This window comes from Aplidium turbinatum, chromosome 3, assembly GCF_918807975.1.
Source record: "Aplidium turbinatum chromosome 3, kaAplTurb1.1, whole genome shotgun sequence".
Lineage (NCBI taxonomy): Eukaryota > Metazoa > Chordata > Ascidiacea > Aplousobranchia > Polyclinidae > Aplidium > Aplidium turbinatum.
The window spans coordinates 14,610,314-14,629,205 of NC_137474.1; the positions used below are offsets into that span (position 1 = coordinate 14,610,314).

At 37.1% G+C, this 18,892-nt stretch overlaps 2 protein-coding genes across 2 annotated transcripts; both read right to left on the reverse strand.

Annotated features, from left to right (window-relative positions):
* Positions 1 to 9,856: 9,856 nt before the first annotated feature.
* Positions 9,857 to 15,768, reverse strand: LOC145766188 (migration and invasion enhancer 1-like). Its single transcript, XM_082577847.1, has 4 exons — positions 12,797 to 15,768; positions 11,890 to 11,987; positions 11,477 to 11,553; positions 9,857 to 11,046 (listed from the first exon to the last, which is right to left on the reverse strand). Exons 2-4 carry the CDS (start codon positions 11,957 to 11,959, stop codon positions 10,963 to 10,965), a joined length of 231 nt encoding a protein of 76 aa, XP_082433973.1. The 5' UTR covers positions 11,960 to 11,987; positions 12,797 to 15,768; the 3' UTR covers positions 9,857 to 10,962.
* On the reverse strand, positions 12,911 to 18,603 carry LOC145766187 (thioredoxin-like protein 4A). Its single transcript, XM_082577846.1, has 3 exons — positions 18,414 to 18,603; positions 16,546 to 16,673; positions 12,911 to 15,951 (listed from the first exon to the last, which is right to left on the reverse strand). Exons 1-3 carry the CDS (start codon positions 18,540 to 18,542, stop codon positions 15,780 to 15,782), a joined length of 429 nt encoding a protein of 142 aa, XP_082433972.1. The 5' UTR covers positions 18,543 to 18,603; the 3' UTR covers positions 12,911 to 15,779.
* Between the last annotated feature and the right edge of the window lie 289 nt (positions 18,604 to 18,892).

Consider the following 18,892-nt stretch of genomic DNA (forward strand, 5'->3'; position numbering starts at 1 on the left):
ACTTTTCATAGCAAAAACACATACAACACAATACAGGAAGCCAATGCAGCAATTATAGTAATAATAATATAGTAATAATAGTATAGTAATAATATAATATATAATTATAGTAATAATAATAATAATATAGTAATAATAGTAAGAGAATAATCTGCTCATGTTTATATGTTACAGTGAATAGCTGAGCCTGAGCGGCAGCATAACTAGTGCAGTAGTTAGAAAACTTTGATTTGAAGCTATTGAAGCCACACAATGGAATAAATAAGAACAAACAATATTGTTTACCAGTCAACCTACAATAAAATGTCTTGTTTTACTGTGGTAATTTCTTAGAACACCTCTATTACGGTACCTTTCCACCAAAATTGTGTTTCTTAAAATAGGGCAACACTAAAAGGCGGAAATGCGGAAATAAGCCGGGCATGAAATAGCGTATTGTCCGCAGAAGTAGCGATTTAATGCCGATGTAGAAAACGCGGAAATACGATCTTGGCGTCCACATTGTTTAACATAGCAATAACTTCATCATGAAAGAATGAAATGTTGCAACATGGAAAAAGGCGGAAATGCGATTTTTAACAACAACTCACCACCGAACCTACTTTTATGTTGAAATATCATTGAAAGATATTGTTTAAAAGCAATTGTGAGGTCATGAAGTATCATACTTTGACTGTTTTAATTCCACAATTATTGGAGTAAATTTTGAAATTTAATGGAATTTATTGAAATAGGAAAAAGGCGGAAATGCGATTTTTAGCCATAACTCAATACCGAACATTTTCTTATGTTGAAATATCATTGAAAGATATTATTTAGAAAGAAGCAATTGTGAGATCATTAAATACTATGACTGTTTTAATTCCGAAGTTATTTTGGCTTATTTCCGCGTTTCCGCCTTTTAGTGTTGCCCCTTAAAATATAAGAACAAAAGTTGACAAAGATTGCATGTTTAAAAGAAATTTCAAGTCATCAAAAGAAACAACCAAAGAGGCAGGGGCTGTAGTTATTATAGAATGAAACCATAACATCTGAGGTTATTGTCCAATGTAAAAAATGAGATGCAACATGCAACAAACCACTGGGCTGTAAGAAATGAGAAAAACACAACCACCAAGTGAGCTGCTCCCATTTCAAATCATCAACAGATTTGCACGAAAAATATAATTCTTCCATGTAGGGTTAAACTCATGCTTCATTCACAAAGATGCCTGTAGGACATGTACACGTACAGTATTGCGAGATGTACATATTTTAGAATTTCAAATTCACTTCTAAATTTCTAGTCAAAATCTAAATAATAAGCATTGTAAATCTAAATCCGGTTATAAATCTGACAATACACCCATAGTATGTGTGGTACCTTGTGGACAAAAGTTCATTTGAAAACAATCTATTGCAATTAATTTTAAACAAAGATTGTACTGTAGTGTAATCTGAAAAGAAACAAACTGTTATAAAATTATGTTCAAACAAGCACAAATGATAATTAGCAATTACTGTCAAAATAAAAGGATTACGGTACTATGGTTAGAAGTTTTAATGGGAATACACATTACACTTAATACAGTAGGCTACTAATTTTTTACAAACACATCAAAGTAGGCTACTAATAGACCTATCCAAATTAGCACAAGTTCAAATCCATATACGGTTGCTAAATAGCTTAGACCCAAATCCATCTGTGTTTAAAATCCAATCCAAGTCCATCTCTGCTGCTCAGCTCAGGATCTCACTACTCTCCGTCCTCCGAGTCCTCGTACTCCACTCTCCATAGTCTCCATTCTCCAACTCCAAGTCGAGTCTCCCCGCCATTGACAAACTTCAAAATCTAAAACAGCAACAGTGTTGCCACGCAAAAAATTGCCTATAAGCATCATTCTAAAATCCCTGCGCAACCTGTGGCACTAATCAATCAATCAATCAATGTTTTATTTGTCAGTAACAGGAACATAGGTACATGTTTGAAATATGCAATATACACAATACAAAAGTTACACAAGTTCCCATACCGACAGGGAGACAACGAGACGACCATACGGTCTACTTGTCAATTGCCACCCTACGGAAATTACGATTTTGCCATTTAAACTAAGTGAAAAACTTAAATGCCTTCCTAAAAATGGTTGGATGTTTATTTTTAACTCCAACCTCAAACTTTTAAACTTTTTTGTTGAAAAGCTGATTTGGAAATACAGTTTTTGCCTATATGTAACTTCAAGCAGTTGAAGGACTGCTCTCCATTCAGCGGCATCTAATGGATGGAATAATTCCCTGGCAACAAGACTTCAACAATCAGAACTTCACTCTGTCAATCTCGGTGACCGGGCCTGCGTCAGTGATTCACAGCCTCTACAAAAAATTTTTTACTCATTTAAAAAACTTTACAAAAACTATCTAATTGTAGAATATTAAAGTTGATTGCAGTGTAATTTACTAATGTGGACCGATAGCCTACTCTTTAAGCTTTTAATCGTTGGATGCAAGTTTGTTTCTGTCTTCACTCTTTGTTGCTAGTGTAGATATTTTAGTGTAATGTTTACTAAATGTTTTTATCGACTTGTCTGAGGGTGGCTGCTTGACTCGAAGACCGTCATGGTCACTTCGCTGCTTCCCGTTGTGATTTACTTACTTCAACGATGCAATGTGCATTTGTTATTTTTCTTTGTTTCAATTGTGTTCGTTAAGCGTTCTGCATCATTTAATGATTTTGCTGTTATGATATTGCACAACAAAATAAACCAATCAATGAGTAATATTTTGTTTCATATTTGGATTAGACCGCAACAGTAGCCTAGCCTATTGCCATATTTCAAACAATTCTTGTGTCGCCTTTGTATATCATTCTTTCATTCATGCAGTTGCGTTTTACTTTCAAATCAAAGGCTACTACTTTGTGAAAAGTACCGTAGCCTAATGTACAACCACTGATGACTTGCTTTTAACTTTAGTTGAAAGAAAAACACCGCAAAGAAGTCACCTCAGGAAGAAATTATTGTTTTTCATTTGATTGAGCATAGGCCTATAATTATTTTCCAATTAGGTTCTTTTCAAGTAAAATGACCAATTCTCGCAGCTAAAAAAAAAACGATTCAAGATTTTTCCGCCTGATAAGCACCTTAATCTTTACGACTGCGTGGACAAAAAAGTTTCAAAGTTGGCTTCAACTTTTTTACAAACAGCTGCAAATTCCAGGCTGCATGTTATTTTTATTACATTTGCTGTTTTGCTCAAATCTAATTTACCGGTAGGCTACAGTTTTGCAACATTTTGTAACAAATTAACTCTATCATATCATGTGATCTGTTTAACACTTTTTGATGCGGTTACCTTTGATTGTCGTGAAGCCTATCGTTGAGTTTGAGCTGGTCAGAAATAGGCCTACTGTGCAGTTTTTGTCTTTGCCTGTTTATAGATTTAGTTAACCATTGTATTTTATTCAGATGTAGTTAAGTTGTATGTATATTATTCCTGAAGAGGACATCTTGTGATGTCGAAAACGTTCGATAATTAATTTGTTGCGTAGTTTTGTGTTTCTATATGTAATAAACTTGAAGATGTTAAATTGATCACGTTACACGGCTTCGTATGCCTATGGCTCAACAAGACAAACTCTCTACCGAAGCTCTAAATTAACTCTCTCTAACAATTTTGGAGGAATTAATTAACCACAAAGTTAAGAACCAGTGGTTTAGATTTAGTCGCAGCTACCAGTTAGACAATTCAAGGTACCGTACCGTAGGCAGGCTAAGAACAAAAAAAAAATAAAAAAAATAAGAACAACATTTTTGGCCCAAACAGGGGCGGAGCCAGCACAAAAACTCGGTTGAGACAAATGAGAATTTTTGTTCGTGTGAGTGATTCCGGCGACGAGTCACCGAAGACGGAGCACCAACAAAGTAGTCTCCCACAAAAAAAAAATTGAAAAAATAACTCAAATTGCGCATTTTGAGAGTACCGTAGGCCTACTTTCATCAGGGCCTCTGAGAGAAATTTTCACTAGGGGTACGAATAGTCATTCCGGCCCCCCTCTCTCTCCGAGCCCTCTATGTCTTAGGCAAAACGCATACTGTTTGCTTAGGCGCATTTCACACCATACAACATTTTACTACAGAATTGGACATCTGTGCGCAATAATAGTATCAGGCTGCAATAAAACTATTATTTAGTGTTTTGTGTTGCGCTTATCATGTGATCTGTCCCTCGCCAATTCGTCTATCCTGCATTGTATTCGTGTGTCAGTTGTTGATGGTGCTGTCGAGAGGTGTCGCTTGTACAGCTTTAATGTAAAATTTTTAAATTTATTCTCTTCGATGTAGCCTATAATAATTATTCCTGATAAGGACACTACGGGTGTCGAAAACGTTGGATTTAGTAGTTTTTTTCTTATTTTTTGTATGTGTAATAAAAAATGTTTGTTAGGCTACATGCACGGTATCTGGAACAAGTCAAGCTCTCTACCAAGGCTCAAACATAACATCTTGTTAAAACATAATTAAATTAATCATCTGACCAATAAATTTTCTTCATTAACTTTTGTATTCACCACATGCCTAGCAGAGGTGAACGAAGTCACTTTTTTTTTACTTCGGATCCGCTTCTGTTTCGAAAGTATTGACTCCGGCTCCAACTCCGAAATTCATTTTGAAGTGAAATAAGCGTGAAACTACCTTTTTCAAATAGTTTTAAAAAACAAAAAAAAAACACCCGGGTTTTTCTTGCTTCACTAGGCCCCCCCCCCCCCCCAGGACAGGAGAACAACTAACTTTTATGATTTAATTTAGGGTGCTTTTAACAGAACATTTTTGCACGTAAAGCATGAAATCACCACTTTGGACTCAATGCACTCAATTACTTTTCTTGACCCTTTTGCTACATTACGGGCCCCTTCAGGACTAAAAAATAACCACTTTTATGCTTGAATTTCGTCGTTTATGTGGTTTTAACCAAACATTTTTGAGCGTAAACTATAAAATCACAATTTTGGGCCCTCCAACAAACACAGGCCTGGGCCCTCAAGGGTACGCCGTACCCTCCGTACCCCCTTCTCATAGGCCTTGACTTTCATTCTTGCAATTGGACACTGTGTGCAATATTCCAACTTAGAAGACTTTTTTTTGAGACAGCAACAACTGATTTTTATGAATTTTGGGCAATCGAATTTTAGGCGACCTCTTCGAACTATTGTGTTCTTTATCAGCTTTATCGAAATTTTTAACTGACATTTTATTACCATTGTTCAACCAAGAATACACTGTAAAAAATTCATCTGAGTTTGCAACTTACAATCAAAAACACCTCTGTTGATTGCAATAATTGCGTATAGCAGCTCTTGTCTACTCCTCAACAGAGTAGTGTGCACCTGTAGGGCGCCGCAGAGCTCACTGTCACAATTTTGACACGCCACTCTGTCCGTCGATCAACGGGCATTGAAGCCCAATCACTTTCTCCACTCCAAGGTCTCTGCTCCCTTAAACGAGCGCCCCCATAGACTGAAATCAAAACATCATTCGTGCCAGCCGTTCAACTTCTGCTTAACGAAGCTGACAAACTAGATATCTTTGCGGCTAATTGGGCAGACAATAAATGGAATTCTGAATGGAAGTCAAGCACCACCAGACTCCACTCATTCATCCCCAATGCCGACCCGTGGGTGCGCCTCAACCGTCTCCGTACGGGCTTTTGGTTGGTTTTGGAATCTTTATCCTCGGACTGGCAAAGCTTTGATAAGTTATTCCTGGTAGTGTCGCATACTTGTAAAGGCTCTTGAAGCAGGGCCGGTTACCGACATTGGCAGAGTGAAGTGTTTTTCCGATTGTTGAAGTGTTGTTGCCGCTATTCCGCTCAATCATCCATCAATGAGGATTGGAAAACGGTCTCTTGTGAGTGTGGTGCTGAGGAACAGGCCGCATCATCAACGACGGCAACACCTTCAGCCCGCCTAATGGAGTAGAACGTCTGCGTGTGATGGATGATGAAACCAAAGGCTGGCTGCTCTCCAGCAGCCTTCCAGTGTAGTTTGGAAACATCGTGAATCTGGGGTGGTAAAAGAATAAACCTTCGGCCCCAGATGCTCATGTAGCGGACGCGTCAGTTAATACGCGCGCTCATGTGCAGCCGTCCGTGCTGACGGCGACATTCCTGGGCAGAACCGAGATCAGGACTGGTAAGGAATGACCAGGACACGATGGTCTTCTTCACTGTCTTATTTATTGACTGGCTTGACGGAACAGTACTTGACACAAGATAGAATTCTTTAAGACTGCGTTGTTTATTAACTTGACTAGCCTACTAGTTTCAGAAGAACAGAAATCCAAACATAGCGAAATGAAAACACCGAACTAAAAGAACTTCAACTTTGATTACAAACAGAAATAACAGTGAGTCTGAGTTGAATAAACCTCGAATAAAGAATAGTCTCGAACAGTGCTGAATAGTAATGTAGTAAAGTGAAGGATCATGGTTGCCGTTACTTAAAAAGCACTCTAGCTTAATTGGAAAGGCGCAATCTACAGGCATTGCCAATTCTACATGCGATCATTTAACATTATATAACGGTAGATCCACTTATCGATGAAATACAGTGGTACTATAATTCAGGCACGGTACAAAGATTGATTACAGGATTGCATTCCGAACGTATGCGGTATTTGTTGATTGATTACAACCTCACAAAATTCCATATGACGTCAGTATGTGACGTGCGTTACGTCAGAGTTCTCGGGCGCCACACTCATATGACTCAACAATTTAATCACATCTTTGATTGCGCTGCCCCGATAAGTGATCTGGGGCGAAACAACATTGTGCGTGTAGTCTGTGGGGTACGTCTCTGGAGCAGTAGCGCACCCAGAAAAAAATTTAGGGGGGGGCTAATTCAGAAATGTCGGCCGAGTGATTTGCGACAATAGGCCAATGCCCATCCCTTTGATCAATATTTAAAGGCACTCACAACCCACCGGTTGCCGATACATCAGGATTCGTTCTCTCAATAGCTCAGTTGGTTAGCGCGTCATTTCTGGAACGAAGAAGCTTCAAGATCAAGCTGCGCTGGTTCGATTCTCTGGGTGTGCGCTTGAGGTTAAGGACTGCTCTCCATTCAACGGCATCTAATGGATGGAATAATTCCCCAGCAACATGACTTCAACAATCAGAAACTTTACTCTGTCAATCTCGGTGACCTGACTTGCGTCAGTGGTTCAAAGCCTCTACAAGTATGCGAAACTGCCAGAATTAAGCTCTTCAAGAAGCTTTCCCAGTCCGAGGATAAAGATTCAATCAATCAGATTGGAAGTTGGCCTAGTGAACCCCATGCTACTCAGGGCCTATGAGAGGGGGGTACGGTGTACCGTTGAGGGCCCAGGCCTGTGTTTGTTGGGGGCCCGAAATTGTGGTTTTATAGTTTACGCGCAACAATGTATGGTTAAAACCTTCTTAAAAGACTGATTTCAAGCATAAAAGTGGTTATTCTTTAGTCCTGGGGGGGGGCCCGTAATCTGGCAAAAGGGTCAAGAAAAGTAATCGAGTGCTTTGCGAGCAAATTAGGGGCCCAAAGTGGTAATTTAATGCTTTACGTGCAAAAAATGACCTGTTAAAAGCACCCTAAATTAAATCATAAAAGTTAGTTATTCTCCTGTCCTGGGGGGGAGGGGCATAGTGTAGCAAAAGTGGGTTTGAGAAAAATCCAGGCAAAAAGCCCTGGCGTTTTTTGTGTAAGAACTATTTGACAAAGGTAGTTTCACGCTTATTTCACTTCAAAATGAATTTCGGAGTTAGAGCAGGAGCCGGAGAATACTTTCGGAGCAGGACCGGAGCCGGAGTCAAAAAAGTGACTACCATCGTTCACCTCTGCTAGTGCTGGGCAGTGGGCATGTGGTGAATGCAAAAGTTAATGAAGAAAGGGGAGGATTGGTCAGATCATTACCTTATTATGTTTTAACAAGATGTTATGTTTGAGCCTTAGTAGAGAGCTTGGCTTGTTCCAGATACATGATAACTTATAACATTCAGTAACGTTAACGGATTTAACATTAAACACACAAAAAAAAAACATGAAAAAACTACTAAATCCAACGTTTTCGACACCACATAGTGTCCTCTTCAGAAATAATTATATGCTACATCTAAGAGAAATATAAAAATGAATTTAGAAATTTTACATTAAAGATGTAGGCTAGCTTAGGCTACAATAAGCGACAGCACTATTAACAACTGACACACGAATTCAATGCAGGATACACAAATTGGCGAGGGACAGATCACGTTATATGCACAACACAAAATAATAGTTTTATTGCAGCCTGATACTAATTTATTATTGTAGCACAGATGTCCAATTCTGCAGTAAAATGTTGTGTGGTGTGCAATACGCCTAAGCAAAGATCCCACTTTTTGCCCAAGACAAAGGGGGCCCGGAGTGAGAGGGGGGCCCGGAATGACTCTTTGCATACCTATTGAAAATTTCTCTCAGAGGCCCTGATGCTACTAGCACCATCAGCATCCTCAGCCCTACGACTACGTCCACTCTCGCAATCTTCTATTTACAGATCTCGACTTTTTCGTCATGAATGACAAAATACTGTAGAATTAGTTTTCCGTTTGCCAACACAAACAAGTGCGCAAACAACAATTAGCACGAAAACAGTTTGAAACAAAACACTAATTTTGTAAACAGTAGCCTAAATTTGATGTAGACATTTCTCCTACTTACAAAACATTCAAAATTAGTCCGTATTTTCAACTAAAGTCCCAAACGCCAACGTTTACTCAAATGTCGTATAGCCTACAGTTTTACATGTCCGTGTGATTTGGCATTGACGTACGGTAGGCTAGGCTACATCGGTATGTCCTTTGACCACGAGAGCATCTGAACTTTAGGGAGTTAAAGAAAAGTGCCATCAAAGACCATATCATGGAGTGTTCTTTTTGCACAGATCGAAAATTCTCTGCTGACTCATTTAAAATTTTACGCAATGGCAAATCCCAATTTGACACCAAATTCAGGAAGCACTGTTAATCAAACGCTGCAACCCAAATTTAAACAAGCAATTATTTGCTGGAGGCGCATCTATTCTCAACATTTACTTGATGTAGCCTACTACGTTCCCTGTAGTGCAAAGCTTTTTGTAGTTGTCTTTTCCTAATGTAAATTTACCTTCAAAAAGTTGAAATTTATTGCATTTTTTTAATTATTTTCAGATTCCTGATGAGGGCTTAAGTTAAGCCGAAAAGTTCGACTGTTAAAACTACAGTATTCGTAAATATGTGAAATATATTGTTATAATGCTCAGCCCAGTTGTATTGTAGTGTCTTATTCAAATCTAACCTGTAAGCAAAAGTTAGGCCCTATAAATGAGGAACACACAAAAATTTCACTTTTGTGGTGGGTTTGGGGGGGCTTGTTGAGCCCCCTTAGCCCCATGCTGGGTGCGCTACAGCTCTGAAGTATTATTTTCTTGTTGGTTTTACGAAAAGCTAAGATGCGGATTTATGCTTAGATAGCCTACTGTATAATGAGGCATGTATAATTGTATATAGACATAGTCATCACCAAACAGAAATCCATCAGCTTGTGTGCAATATGTAGGCCCAAAGCTACAGTAGCTGCCAATAAGGGGTTGTTACAACCTCACAAAGCTCAATAAACACATAATCTATTGGCTGCTGTGTCTGGATACATAGTGACCTGCGGCGGTCTCAAACGCAATTCGATCTCTCTGAAATTTATCATCTCAAGAATTACAAATTTAACAAAAAAAAAATCGAGTTTCAAATAGCTGATAGCAAAATGTTTTCTCATTCTGCAGTAACTTCACGGAGACGTTCTGATAATTTTACAATACTTAAAAGCAACCAGTCCCAACCGATTTTCTTTATTCAAGGTTTGCTAGAAACAGTCGCCACTGTCATGATTAGCCTCAAGCTCGACCTCCCGATGTGATCGGTTTGTTGTCAAGCTGTCATAATAACATAACAGAAACGACAGTAAAGAAACAACCAATGAAAGTTATTCCAGCTAGCATAAGCCGACCTTTTGACATTGATTCAACGTCTGCAGACATTGACTCTACGTAAAAAGGGCGGATTTTGCAAAACATTTGATGAATGATGAACGATGCTCATAGAAGGAAGGCAGTAAAGGTAGTCACCTTCAGAAAAATATTCCACACATCATGAAACTGCTAAAAGCATTTTAAGGGGATGACGTTCACTCTGCACTGGACAACACATGCTGGAAATGATAAAAAGCATAACTCATTTCAAGTTGTCAACGACACACGAAAAAATCTTCTAATTTGACAAGTGTTATGGAAACATTTGATAAATTCTGGCAATTCAGTTTTCCCACCCTAAGCATGTAGCACTACATGCTGGGGTGGGAACAGTGATGGGATCAACGTAAAATGACATAGTTTTAAAACAGAAAAAAAAACAAGCATAAAACCAGGTACAGTGCAACTGAATCAAGCTTCTTCCCAGCTAGCAAAACCTATGTTTGCAGACATTGAATAATTACAAAACGGAGTGGGCTACACTACGGGAAGAATTGAAAGGACTTAAATAATGGCCACGACTGAGATTGGCTGTGTCCAGGCAACGTGGGTTTGAAAGAAATATTGCCGATACAAAGTAACTCGTTCACAAACATGCCTTTAATGTCCATTGCTTGTGATCTCGCTGGATTAATATTGATTATGCAGTGAACAGTTTCAAGCTATGGAAGATGAGGTTTGTTTTTCAAAAAAAAAAGGAAATTTTTTTCTAATTTCTCAATGTGCAACATACGCTGCTGCATACTTTCTTCCTTATTGCGATATAGAGCAACAAAACGCAGTGCCAGCTGCTTGACAATGTAGAGCTTCAACTCTTTCGGTTATAAAGTAGCTATGACAAATGAAACCCTCGTCTAACAACGTAAATGAAGATGATCACAGAGAAGCGCAAATAAATAGAAAACTAAATCTACAAAATAACGCATGGCGATTGGCTGTTGTCGATTGTGTTAACTTCTTCACCATTCTGCGCTGATACGATTGCTTTGACAATCTGAAAAATAAAAGTTTTTGCGCTGGCTTGTCGTAATGGTAGTAACACAATCACTGGTTTAAAATAAAAAAACATACGAGTTAATTTCAACAGAATGAAGTTTTACACATTTGCCAGAGTTCCTTGTCTTAGAAAAGAGCTGCTTGTAGAGTTCCGTGTCAAAAGAGCTGCTTGCCAGAGTTCCTTTTCAAATTTCAGAAGCATTTTAGTTTAAGATCTGCATGATTCTCTTTTTCAACTTATTTTTACAGGAGTGGCAGAAAATCGTCCCCCGCTTAATAAGTCCAAAATCGTCGGGTCCGGAGGTGGACTTAATAAGCGGGGATTACTGTGTACTATAATTTTCCTTAGATGAGATTGGCGAAGGTTGTAATCACACAATTCAAACGTGTAACAACAAGCAGGCTTTCAATAAGTTAGACTGACTCACGTCATCAACATACGGGAAACCATACGTTGATAATTTCGAAAAAACAACCTTCTCATTGATGGACACTTCGAATGAACCTGGAATTACAAACAACAGCCAGTTAGAGATGTAGCCATTCGGCGTTTGGATGCAATAGCGTCTACTGCTGTGTTTCCACTGAAAATAATTTTTCATAGACCACGCTATGTTTTCTTATTTTTTTTCTCCAAAATTCGATAGCTAACGAATTGAAAATTGTTAACTTGATTTAACAGCTTAAAACTAGATAGTCAATGTTGTCAGCTTGATCACTCTTCTCTAGACCAGATTGCTTAGAAAAACTCAAGCTTCAACTTGATTATCTCCACAGCGTGCTGCCTTTTGCTAAAGTAAAACTCCCGGAAGGGTTAGACGCAATGATGACCAGCACTCACCTTCGCGGCCCACGAATCCACTGATTGCAACTTTTTCAACCTTGGATTCGAGCTCCTGCTTCAGGTCCATGAAGCGCCCATAGTAGCCTCAGCTACCACTAGAAGCATGATGAAGAAATATGTTAGAAGTGATAGGTGGTCCCTCGTGATGCGTTCGTAATCAGAGTGTTTGAATTAATTTAAAACGAAATTTTTTTCATATAAAATGATGTTTAAAACAAAAATTTGTAAACACGTGGTTCAACGTTTTAGCACATAATTTCAAAAGATGAGTCAAATAGCAGCAGTCTTAGCCTGCTATATTATAAAGCGTTTTAATTTTTGACAATTGAAACCATTTTAGGATTCCGATGCAATTTAAAAATATCCTTTTTACATTCTTGGGATTGAAGAAATTTAGATTGGGCATGACAGCAGTCTCCAACTTGGGCATGCCGGTATGCATTTACTGGACACATTACATAATAGCAGCAATGGTGATTTCCGCCAGGTCACAGAGAAGGTGTAACAATAAATTGTCAATTGAAAGCTTCGTTCCTCTGACTCCATTCAAAGCGTGTTGCATGTATTGAAAGCACTTATACAACATTCTGTACGCCCAACATAGACGGTTTAAAGTATGTTTGATTTCTTTTGCAATTAACATTGTAAAAGCAGTCCTTTAGGCCTAGAACTTTGACATGGAAACGATTGCCTTTAAAGTTACATTCTATATGGCTGTTAAAAAGCATAGCTTTTAATATGATAGGCGAATGTTAAAATGAAAAGTAGTTCACGACTAGAAGCATGTGAACACTTTTACGCTGGTAGAGAAAAAGACTGAACAACATTGATGATCCACGAAGTGCCAATGTCCATAGAGCAAGGTTTATCTAGCATTAAATGTTAAAATTTACTTATAACTTACCAATATTCCACAGCTATATTAAGTGGTTCAGACATATTCTTGAGTATTAAACGCAGCACCAAATCCTATAACTGCACTTCAAATGTGTCAGTAAAATCATACAGTTACTACCACCTGATAAATGATAAAAAAAGTAAAATAAGAAGATACAGGACACAACTTCCATGAAACTGTTTTTGCTATCGCAAGACAGGATGGAAAAAAACAACGCACGAAACCAGGAAGAAATGATGCAGAAAAGTCCAACCTAGTAAAAAGTAAACATGCGTTTACACTGCTGCAAGAAATTGCAATTATTAATTTACTGTAAGCCTGAACCATAGCGATCACGAGTAGATAGTAGATCGACAGATTGCCAAAGTGTGAACGCTGAATCTCAAATCAATAAAGAAACTAGTTTTACGTTAAAAAATAACTTTACTTTTCAAAACGTAGCAGATCGGCTTCCAGTCCAACCTGAAGCTTGCACGTTGGGCCGTTGGCATGGCCTGTGTTTGTATACTGTACACAGGTCGCGGTGGCCTAAAAACATTAATGCAACCCAGACAGCAAACGAATCAATGTCAAAAAGGATTGATTTGCTGGTTGAAAAGCAGTTGTTGTACATTGTTTTTATTTGTTGAGAGACAGTATTTTGATATATATAACGTATGAAACGCACCAAAGCAAAAAATTTACCATTGTTGAAGTATATATTTCTTCTCATGCTGGATAAAAATCTTTGAAAAGTAACCACATTCGCGTTGAGTAACTGACCATAGTATATTCGATCTGTCGGAATGGCCCGTTTCGGTGAGTCCGATCCTTATTTTTTTCATTTTTTTTTAAATTATTGGGTACCGTAGCCTAATTACCATTGCCGTTTTAGGGTTAGGGGTTAGAGGTTAGGAACTCACCGAATCGGACTCACCGAATAGTAGCAGACCCTCGATCTGTAGCATGATAAAACAAACAGTTAAGTTTTAAAAACGTTTGTTAACACAAGCTTTGCATCTGCATTTCGGTTTCTGTAATTTTTACCGAGAGCAAATTTCATGTTATCATCTGCATTTGATAAATTCAAAATTCCTATGCAAATATCACAATATAAATGAGAAACTTATATCGAATGATACACAAATGAAAACACATACCAATCTAAGAATTCAAAACTAAAGCGACGAAAAAAAAACTAAAGCAGCCTATACATATCGTGTCGTTGGTACCGACATGAATACACGGCATGGTTGCATCACAAGTCTCAGACACAATAGTAAAAATGTCATTTTGCATCCACTCAAAAAATTGCAAAATAATACGCAGTTTATTGATAGTTTTTATGGTTTTCTAAACCTCTGCTGGGTAGATAGAAGATTTCAATTCAGGATGAGCAAAGTCGAGGAAGCCAACCTTAGTGTTATTCTTAAAGAATGGCAATAAGTGTTTTGCAAAGACACAGCAACCTGCTTTCAATCAACGTCGTACCGAAGTCCTTTCAAGCTTTGATCACACGGCGCTCATACCAATCAGCAAATCAACTTTCTCCAGTTTGAAGGCTATACTGCAGCAGAGTGTTGGCTGAAACCAAACCCGAAATTGGCTCAAAATTAATTTGGTAAAGACAAGATGGTCTGTACAAAGATCAGAAGATCAGTAAGATCTGAAGCGTCTTTCCTTAGCCATAACTCGACTTAAAAGCTCTGTATTGCTTTATACTTGACATGTATTGTATAGTTGTAAACTTTCTATGTGACAAGCCTACACTTATCCTTTAAAGCTGGACGAATGCCACCGCAATAAAAAAAAAACTTCCACCTTCACTCATAATGACGATGCCTCAAATTCAACAACCAACACAAAACCTGGTTTAAGAATCAAGTTTATCAACCAACCCAAAGTAAACACTAACTATAGACATGACGAACGTGCTGTTTTTGTAATTATCATCTTCAGTCGCTTTGACCTTCTAGATACAATATCATTCATCTGCAATTAACCAGACTTCCTAGCACTTTGTTCACCAAACAGAAACTAACCCACTAGTAGGCTACGTGACTGAACTGTTGAATCAAAACCCACTCCCGCTATTTAGAGTTCACTATATCGATTTGAAAATTTTGTCAAGTGCCTTTCAAGCTACTAAACATTCGGACAAAGAACGTTTAACGCAAAATTACTTAGAATCAACATCAAAATTGTAACGTAACCATTGTGTACAATGACGTGGCCGAACATTGTGTCATAACCACTCAAACTAAAGTCTAAAGGGTTATGTTTGTATAACCAATAGCTAACACATGACATCATTAACGTATGACTCATACATGAATTTCTATTTGCCAAGTAGAATTTATTATTTATTTCCAACCATTATTAACTTGTTCTCAGAAAAGAACATTGTATTGACAATATCGTTATAGGATAAATCTCATCAAACAAAATTGTCTTTGCCCTATGACCTTCATAAAAAGGCAACCTTTTTTTCAATGGCATACAGTCAGGTTAGGCCTTTTGTAGGTCAATTTTAATACCAGATTTAAGTCAATAACTTTCCGATGATGAAAGTTGCAATGACATTAACTAACCAGCGATTTCGGCAAGCATCAATGACTGTAAAAAAACAGTAACACACTATTTGTCTATTTTTTTTTTTGTTTATAGCAAGTGAGATACGTATTGCAACATGACTGAGTACATTCAACAGCATGACCCAAATGCGTGTAACTGCACTATCATACTGTGCTTTTCAAGTTTCAGTACAACAAAAAATAAAAAATACATAGTAGACTACTTTGTTATAATAAACCTTTCATACGATTTAAAGCTACCGCAACGTTTCGTGTGATCTCGAAAAGTTTTGTAAATAATATCTCACCACTTCCCAAAACATTTGATGAGAAGTTTACAGTTGGCGCGACGTCACAGTTCAAGGGGGAATAACTTTTTCAAGCTTCAATAGAGAACAGCAATGGACTTTTGTATTCGCTATGAGGCTTGGAATAATCTAATATCGGTATTTTGTCGAGTAATCCTTTGGAGAGACAACCAGACCACGTCCTTTCCTTGCTCCTCTGAAGATCGTTTCAACGATGTCAATCATCTCCTGCTTGTCCTCCATTGGCCAGTTGATCTTATTGTTGTTTCCTGTTCCCAAATCGATCATAATGTGTTTGTTCCTGCAAGCAGCCAGTGAGAAATTAGCCAAACATACACCTGAGTAGATTAGATGCAGATTTGTAGTGTGTAGTGAAAACAAAGGGAAGGTATTAGGGCTTGTTTAGGTCAAAATTCTGTCTAATCAAAATAAATTGACAAAAGAGATAAATTATATTTAATGGTGTAATTTTTCAAGCAGTTGATGATGTGACTATTCTGTTGTATGTTGTTGGTTTTGGGAATGTTTTCCACTTTAAAACCTTGTAAAAGTTTACAATTGTTTACAATTTAAACCTTGTAAAAGTGGTACATTATGACTGTCATCACAATACAAACCAAAAGGTCTGAAGAGATTGCTTTCTTATTAAAACTATCTCAACTCTCTATTAACATTATCTCAATGGAACAGCAAAATACAAACGATGCTGGTAAATTCTGTACAGTATAATATTGGAGTTATGTTATATATATAATATATGGAGTTACTTTCATGGCATATATACAAATTATAACTCCTTTTCAGCGCTTTACACTATTAGACACTTAAGCAGTTTCAGGATATCTGCACAAGGCCACAGTCAACTAAAATATACTAGATTTTTAGTTTGCAATACCTGTAAAAGAACATGGTAGTGCAAGGATCGTACAATTCATACATCTTGTTAAAGTCCGGTACTTTGGATATATCGACAAGATATATTACTGCAAAATTCTTCACTTTGTCTGCAATGCTGTACAAAGTCTGAAACAAAAATATTTTTTAGACATCATTTGTATTTCAAATGTTTTAATAACAAAAGTTGGACTTTAGTTGTATGATTGTATGAATAATCTAGACAACAGCAATATTTCAATGAAAGTGGAGAGATCCTAATTGCCGACAAAATGCTCATAAACACGAAACTGCTGTTCTTGCACAAAAAATGATAATTAGATTTAAGCATGTATGAAAAAAGAAGCATTTGTTTAACTGTCTTGCCAAGACACAAATACATGTGCATTGCAAAAACATGACACGTTCTTCTGGTGTAAAATAAGCTACAGTATCACAAGCTATTTCAAGTAATTATCTCCATTTATTCTGACATTTTGTGTATCAGACATGACTGACTTTTTCAGAGAGCTCAATTGAGTAATGGCTGCCTGTCTAACATGGCCTTTCATTGATTATCCTTGTGTGATTATTCGTATTTGTTGTGTTTTGTATAATTTCGTTTTTTTGTCAATAAAACAAACAAACTGGCAAAACACAGAAACATGTAAAATGAAATTCAAAGCCGAAACATTGTGTGCAAGTTTTGAAACTAAAAAAAAGAAATTAAATGTTATCAAACAACCACTAAAAAGAAACTCACAGTATATATATACCATTCAAAGAGCAAAAGGGGAAAAGTGACCATCACGAGTCATAAAAAACAAAATGTTATACGCACCACTGTACAATTTACAATGAACATAAAACCAATTTTCCATTTGTCAAACAAGATTTGACAGCAATTAGTTTTTTTGGAAATAACAGGAAGTGCCATCATTTTGATTCATCTCAAACAGTTTTTAATAAATAAACCAACTTTCAGAAAACATTTGTGAGGTTAACAAATATGTAGTGGATTTAGGTTGGGTAGATGAAGGTGGTAAACTTTTAGGATGTGGCGATCATACTTTCTTGAAAATGCTGTGCTAAAGACAGTTGTGAAAAGCATGTTTGCGTTGTTGTGGTGAATAAGTAAAACCTAAAATTGATACAGTACAGAATCATTCTTTTATTGTTCTGTTGTAAATTGAAGAAAAAGGCACCGTGATGATTTAGCATATTTTACACCAGAGAAAGATATGTCTTTGAAGTAAATGTCTGGTAAACAGTGTCAATCAACTTTCCATGCTTAGCTTTGATCAAAAGGCACCACCATACATTAAACCAACAGCTGTTAGAACATTAAGTGGATGTCTTCAGTACTCAGCAATACAGGGTATGAAAATATAAACACAATGATGAGTTAAAACTTTTGGTTCTGTAATTAGTACAGTACATTATTAAGTATATATAATATAATATAGCCTATATAAGAAACTATTTCACTAAGATGCATCATTGTGTAAAATGGCACCAAATAAGATTTTATTACAAAAATTCATAGCTGATGTACAAGTCTCTTCTCTGGTTAAAAATACCTTGACGGCATAGCGTCATATAATACGAAGCACCATAAATAAATGTCAATAATGATAACCTATAATACATTAAGGAATTGGTGTACAAGGCTCCACCCTGGTCCTAAATGCCATGATGTGATAATTGTGATATACGTCAAAGATTAGAATCAATCAAGACATATAGAATAGAGTGAAGTGTATAAACAGTAATGCATTTAAGTAAAGCGAATTCGACCTATATTTTTAGTTGATTCCAATGTATGACATTGTGCTATTTTTGACCAGGACGGAGACTTGTATACCAGCTCCCACATTAAATGTAGTTTACCTCATCCATTTTCATACAAGCCGGATCCCAATCATGGCCGAATCGAATAACAATCACTCTTTCTTGTTCATTTAAAATAGCCTGGTCAACTTGCCAGCCATTTTCAAGATGTGGAAGCATATACGACATGATGCAACACTAGTTACCGTATATTAATAAAACCTAACTAAGCAAGAGCAAACACAAAGCTGGAACTAATTGCAACACATTATTTAAAACAAATCAAAAATAGCTAGGTTGGGATAAAATTAATCAAAAATTATTTAACTCTTCCTCTTCTGAAGATTAATGAAAAACTGCACGGTGCTTTTGAAGTTTTGGATCATAGTTGTAGAAAGTACAGCTCCACTGCACATGCCAAAATCTAAGGCAGGATTGTTTGAATTTTCTTAACTTTGTTTAAGCTCTTTCAAGAAAAATATAGATTTATTTTTACGCAGACCTTGCCAACGTGCGAATCTGCAATACTGGCTGGAGGC

What these genes read in the sequence shown, in the direction of transcription:
- LOC145766188 (XM_082577847.1), bottom strand. Translation starts at nt 11,959, where the DNA reads ATGGACCTGAAGCAGGAGCTCGAATCCAAGGTTGAAAAAGTTGCAATC. An exon ending in TGGATTCGTGGGCCGCGAAG is followed by an intron (nt 11,554 to 11,889) that starts GTGAGTGCTGGT and finishes TTGTAATTCCAG; the next exon opens with GTTCATTCGAAGTGTCCATC. An exon ending in GTTTCCCGTATGTTGATGAC is followed by an intron (nt 11,047 to 11,476) that starts GTGAGTCAGTCT and finishes TTTATTTTTCAG; the next exon opens with ATTGTCAAAGCAATCGTATC.
- LOC145766187 (XM_082577846.1), bottom strand. Translation starts at nt 18,542, where the DNA reads ATGTCGTATATGCTTCCACATCTTGAAAATGGCTGGCAAGTTGACCAG. An exon ending in CTTGTATGAAAATGGATGAG is followed by an intron (nt 16,674 to 18,413) that starts GTAAACTACATT and finishes TTTTTGTTTCAG; the next exon opens with ACTTTGTACAGCATTGCAGA. An exon ending in ACTACCATGTTCTTTTACAG is followed by an intron (nt 15,952 to 16,545) that starts GTATTGCAAACT and finishes GGCTGCTTGCAG; the next exon opens with GAACAAACACATTATGATCG.